The following is a 6383-nucleotide window of genomic DNA, read 5'->3' on the forward strand; positions in this document are numbered from 1 at the left end:
CATTTTTCTGTAGCCTTTTGGTGTAGCTGGTTCCGTTGCAGAAGTTGTTCACAGCCTGGAGGCAGAAAACATTGACACAAAGGTACCGTGACACTTGAGGAGCTGCATGAACAAAGGCCTCCCCCCCAGAGTCTAATATGTCTGCTGCAGGCTGGGCAGTGTCCCTTGTGGCACAGTGTGACTCCTTTCTGGGCAGTCAGTAGGTCTGGTGCACTTGTGGTCCATGGAGACTGAGTGCCAGGTGAGCCAGAGCCGGGTCCGGGAGGGGTGAGAGGGCTTCTGGCCCATGGGTGGCAATTGCCAGAGGACTCAGTGTAGCTGGGAATGTCCGTGTGCTTCCAGAGCCAGGGTCATTTCTCCTGCTCTGTGGCTTTTTGGTTCTTGCTTGGAAGGAAAGAACAAAGCCGAGGTACACATGAGCTGACCCCCTTTCTGTTGCCAGCCATGAAGGTGCCTCTCGGCGGGGTTCTTCCTCCAAGAGAGCCACGTGTCTGGGCAAGGTCGTGGTCCATCCAGCTGTCTTGTGCATCTGTCTGTGAAGCTGTCTTTCCATGGAGCGTTGTCTTTTGTACCCCAGTCTGCTGGCTGTCTCGTTCAGCAGGAATACTTGACAGCTGATGCAGCAGGATGTAACCGCTGCCTGGCAAGGTGGTTTTATGCCCCCAAGGAGCTGAGTGGGGATAAGGCCATTTCTAACTGGAAGGACTCTAGGAAGGGCTGACCCCTTTCTGTTACTGAGTCTTTGTGCATACACACACACAGACACACACACACAGACACACACAGACACACAGACACAGACACAGACACAGACACAGACACACAGACACACACACACACACAGACACACAGACACACAGACACAGACACAGACACACAGACACACACACACACACACACACAGACACACACACACACACACACACAGACACTCCCACACACACACACAGACACAGAGACACAGACACACACACACTCTCTCTCTCTCTCTCTCTGTCTCTCTATTTCAGGGGGTCCTTCTTGAGGTTTTTTTCAATTTTCTTACAAGTGTGTCAGTACCTGGTGTTTTTCCTCCAGCATCTCTGCTCTGCTGCGACTGCTGGGTCTCGTGTGGTCATACTGGTGTGGCCCCAAGTGACTCAGCTGTGCTGCAGAATGTGTCTGGGCTTGGACTGCTGTTAAAACATCAGATGAGGGAAAAGCCTGGATGAGAACTAACAGTTTGCTTTTCCGTGCTGTGTCTTTGCTTACGTTGAGCAGAGTGACTGTTCTCTGTGTCTGTCAGGGACATCTTTCCGGTGTCTTTCTGGTCGGAGCTGTGCAGTCGTGTTGGGCAATTTGATGGGGACAGAGAGGGCTTTAAGCTGGGGACTGTGAAACCAGACCAGGTGTTTGGTGTGGCGGTGAATGATGCAAATATCCTCCTCTCTGCAGAAGGGCTGAGGTATTTGGTTCCCAAGGATATGCTGTCTGACATCAAAGCACTTGACAGGTCTGAAAGGGGGTTGGTTTGGCTGAGCAGTGGCAGCTGCAAGTCAGAACTGAACACGGCAGGGATAGTAGTGTGTGGCCATGGTCAGCCGTAGCTGTCCTTACTGCCACGGGAGCTGATCAATCCACCACCTCTCGTCAGCCTGTTCCGGCACCTCACTACTCTCTCTGTAAAAAAACTTCCCTCTAATATCTAATCTAAACCTTCCTTCCTTTAGTTTTAATCTATTCCCCCTTGTCTTACCATTGTCTACCCTTTTAAAAAGTTGATTCCCCTTCTGTTTGTATGTTCCTCTCAGGTACTTGAAGGCCCGAAAAGAAAGAAGATGGAAGTCTTCTTCATGCTTTTAGCAGAAGAATGTAACACCTTATTTTTGCAAAGAGGGGGAAGGACATGGAAGTGGAAGCACGATTCATTGGAAACAAAGAGTGCCTGCAGATCTCAAATAAGATCACAGCAAAACCCCAGCTCGCTTGCATCCCTCCTTGCTGCAACACTTTCCCCCCCCCATGTTTAACAGCAATAGTATGTTCAAATCCTCAAAATGTGGGAGTGGGCTTAAATGATAACCCATTCCTGAATTTAGCATTTATCTACTAAAACTGTATCCTTTGGAGTAAGAGTGAAAAAACAGGCAACAGTGGATAAAGCAACATTGCATCAAGACAAAAGGACTGTTAGTTAGCAGATGCAAAGTACCTGCTGCAACTCCAAAAGTCAAATTCACCATTCAATGAAACTCTGCTGCATCAGAATGAATGTAACAGAGGTGGCAATGAAACATTTGCTGTATTAACAGCATCCTTTTAATGCCATTCCGAATTCCAGAGACAGAAGGTCACAGCATAAACATCCCTTCTTTCAAGAGACATTTTTTCCCCAACACGAATACAAAAAGAGAACATCAGCAACCAACAAAAACACTACAAGCAAGAATAAAGACTGAAAAATAATGGGGAATCGATAATATTTTGTTATATAGCATACAACAAGCAATTCAAATAATGTTAAATAACTGATAATGAACATCAGGAAGCACTGCAAATGTCATGGGGCTTTTCGCATCATGGGATCACATGAGGTACTGCGGATAGAGAGCACAAGGCATTAGTTGTCTAAGGAAATCAGGATAAGCACTGGTTTCCCAGGCACGGCAGTGAAAACAGAATTTCAGGGAAGAATTTGAGGAATAACAAGGGAAGGAGATACTTAAGGGAACTCTGTTACTGACAAGTGGAGGAAACAGCACACAAGACAGCCAGCTCCCAAAAAAATTAATTATTTTTTCTTCTTTCCTCCTTTTTTAGCATTGTTGCTGTATTTTGCTTCCAGTTGTGCCAACAAGCCCTCCGTTTCCATTTTTCAATGTTAATTTCTGCTTTGAATCAGCGCTTTCACATCATCTTCTCCACTGAGGCCCGCTTCGTTCTTCATCTTTTCTGCCTCTCTCGCTTCTTTTTCTGCCCAGCGTTTTCTTGAGAACCTTTTCTGCTTCGACTCTTCTACAAAGCCTCGGTGGGATGGGACTTCTCCGGAATCGCTGGCCTTTTCTATGATTTTCCATATTCTGGGTTCGTCTGTATAGTCCAGGCACAGCCCAGACTCCATTACCCTGTCCATGTCCCCCTCAAAATCCACGTACGCTGCTTCAGTACCGGCCAGCTCTTCTTGAGAATTTTTATAGCTCTTTTCAAAGTCTTCAGTGTCTTTCAGAGAGACCTTCTTGAAGAGCAGCTGCCAGTCCTCCTGCCAGTCCCGCTCGCCACGAAGGGCCTTGCCCTCCTCATCCCCCGTGCCCTGCTCATCGTACACCGCACGCTGCTCCGCGTCGCTCAGGACGGCGTACGCCTCACCCAGGATCTGGAACCGCCGCGTCACCTCCTCCTTCGCATCGGGCTCAGCGCGATCAGGGTGGACGCGGAGCGAGGCGCGGTGGGAACCACGGTGGATCTCCTGGGCTGAGGCCTCCCGGCGGACGCCGAGGACGCGGTAAAGGTCCGAGGAGCCGAAGGCAGCCTCGCTCTGCTCCAGCAGCCCCATCCCACTGCGGCGCCGGCACCGCCCCCGCCCGCTAAGAGCGCACCAACAGCCGCTGCTGTTAGAAAGTCTCTTAGTTAAAATGTCCTCATTTCCAAGTGCTGCATGTTCGGTCTGGCTGAACCTTGTGGACAGTACAAAGGACATGATGTTTGTTGCCTCTCTGGCTAGGGGGGTGAAAAACCATTAGAGGGAAAATGCACACAGAGGTGCGTATGTGCAACATGCATGTCTGTATTTTTTTGTTCTTGGGCACCAGTTTGCCTGTTGTTCGCTCTGCTTTCCCCAGAGGTACACAACAGCCCTGCTCTGCTTGTTGGCATTTTGATCCCATGTGTGTGCACGTGTGCGTGCGTGTGTTCTGTATAGCCCTCTCCCTCTCCTTAGATGCTCAGTCAAGCCACTAACTGGCCCTGAATGACCTGTCCTCTCAGTTACATCATGTGCAGACACAGATGGGCCCCAGGCCTATGGCCTCTCCAGTAGCTGTGCCTTCTGCCCACCAGCCCAGCCCTTGGCTCCGACCTCCCCAGACTCTCCTGTACGTGGCCCAGACTCGGGGCCTTTCCTGGTTCCCACAAGTGAAGCTACTTGTCATCTATGCTGGCCTGGTGTCTTAGGGATGGCACGGGCTGCAAGGAACTGCAGCCCCTTCTCCTGCTGCTGCCACTTGGATCTCTGTGCTGCAGGACTCAGAACCACCATTACATAAATAAGCCAGGACAGACTAGTGGTCAGCATCCCCCAGTGAGTCCTATTCCAGGCAGAGGCACTTGCTTGGACTGTTAGGTGATACTTGTGGCCCTGTGGGGTCCCTCACCCTGGAGCCAGGCCTTGGGCTGAGCAATGGGCTCGCTTGGAGCAGGGCCGGGCTGCTCCCCTGGCACTGCGCTCCTGGGGTGTCCCAGTAAAGAGACAGGTGGTTGAAGTCGTCCTCGTCAAAAGGCCTGTCTCATGAAGATATGTCACCAAGTTTTCTGCCCTTTTCACAATGCAGCTTAGCAGCTTAGCTTGGTGCACTCCCAAAGAAACTTTAGCTTGTGAACTGAACAAGAGCCCCCTCGTTGTCATCACAGCTTTCCTCGTGTAGTCAGGGTGATAGGTTCTCCTTGCAGAAATGCCAAAAGTTCAACAGTCATATAAAAGTTTTAGCTGGAATTGCCTTTGGTTTTGTAGAGAAATGCTGTCCCCTGAAGGAAATCCTGTAATGTGTCTCTGAAGGGTGCAGACCTTGAGGAGCAGGCTGCTCAAGAGTGAGTCCCCGTGTAGCTCCTCCCTGCCCCCCTACCAAAACTTTGCCATGCAAATCCCATACACAGTTCAAGGAGGGAAGCAGTGAGAGAGGATGCTGTGTGGTAAATACTGGGCTGATCTTTTGTTGAAGCAGCAAGCGATGGAGCTTTTTGGCATTTGGGAGTTTAGCTGGAGCAGAAGGGGCTGGAATAATCTTGCCAATGAGCATAAACTTGTATATAGGAAGTTCCACCTAAACATCAGGAGGAACATCTTTCCTGTGAGGGTGGTAGAGCACTGGGACAGGCTGCCCAGAAGTTGCGGAGTCTCCATCTCTGGCGCTACTCAGAGCCCACCTGGATGCTGTCCTGGGCAGCCTGCTGTAGGAGATGTGGCTCTGGCAGGGGGGTTGGACTAGATGCTGTGAAGAGGGCCCTTCCAACTCCCAGCATTCTCTGCTTCTGTGGTAAGTCACAATGGTCAGCGTGACATGTAGGTATGTGTCATAATAGAGCCTGATTGGGATTGGACCTGGAGGTCTCATTAGCATTCTGTAACTGCTGAGCAGGTAGGGTGTCCTCCAGTAGGTCCTGTAATCACTCAGTCTTAATATACCCTGAGTTGGTTGAGGGCTGGCCTTTTATTCTTCACAGCTACACTGACTAAGGGCCTGGAGCATATCCCCTGCGAGGGGGATCTCTCCTTCTCTGGAGATACTCCAGACCTGTCTGGACACCGACCTGTGCGACCTGTCCTAGGTAGGCTGCTTTAGCAGGGGGGGGTTGGACACGATGATCTCTGGAGGTTCCTTCCAACCCCTACAATTCTGTGATTCTGTGTTTAAAAGGAGTTTTTTGGGAATAGGTTCTGGTGGCTGTTTAAGGAGGACGTATTTGGAAAGATGCTTCATGTGTAGAGAATTTGGGTACAGACAGTGTTCACACTGGCCCCTGGCATCTTCCTTTTGGATTGCCAGTTGCGGAAAGATCCTCATCTGAGAGGGTCTTCTGTGTATGTGCTGGGTGGGTTTCTGTGTTGCCTTGTGAATCAAAAGGACCACTTCACCTTGTGACTTTTGGTAGACGTAAGTTGCCCTCTAAATCAGTTTCCTTAGCATTGGAAGTGCCTTCATTTCGAATTAACTTTTCTTCCATACTTAAGAGTATTTTTATAATGCTCAGTTGAGTTGAGATACTGAGGAAAGTTGGAGGCAGCCAGAGTGGTCTTAGTGTTTCTGCCTGTCTTTCATTCTGCCAGTGACTCTTGGCTTGTGCATGCTATGTTCAGATGTTGATTTTGTGTACTGTTTTCAGTGTTTTGGTTTGTATTTTCCTGTCCTTGCTCTTACATCAACTTTTTGTCTTAGTACTGCAGAAGCAGTTCAGCAGAAAGTGGACGACATGGGGAAGAGGCGCAGAGGACAAATGGGAGAAGACCCTGGGGTATTCCACAGCGTGGGCGCTGCTAATCTGTTCTGTTCTTTTTGTATAACTGGTGTAGTCCAGATAGGGAAATGAATTAGTTGTGATTTTAATTTAGCGGTTCCAAAACCCGCTCTACTCTAAAAGAATGTGAGGTTTTGCCCCCTAATTGGAATGTAACATCTTCCTCTTACGGCTGG

General features: G+C 49.5%; 1 protein-coding gene across 1 annotated transcript; it reads right to left on the minus strand.

Annotated features, from left to right (window-relative positions):
- Positions 1 to 2860: 2860 nt before the first annotated feature.
- Positions 2861 to 3532, minus strand: LOC311202222 (dnaJ homolog subfamily C member 9-like; the record flags this gene model as incomplete). The annotated part of the gene is made up of 1 exon (XM_084276766.1): positions 2861 to 3532. The coding sequence occupies one exon, from the start codon at positions 3530 to 3532 to the stop codon at positions 2861 to 2863; it is 672 nt and encodes a 223-aa protein (XP_084132892.1).
- Positions 3533 to 6383: the final 2851 nt, after the last annotated feature.

This window comes from Gallinula chloropus (assembly GCF_964237585.1).
Source record: "Gallinula chloropus genome assembly, chromosome: 29".
Classification (NCBI taxonomy): Eukaryota; Metazoa; Chordata; class Aves; order Gruiformes; family Rallidae; genus Gallinula; species Gallinula chloropus.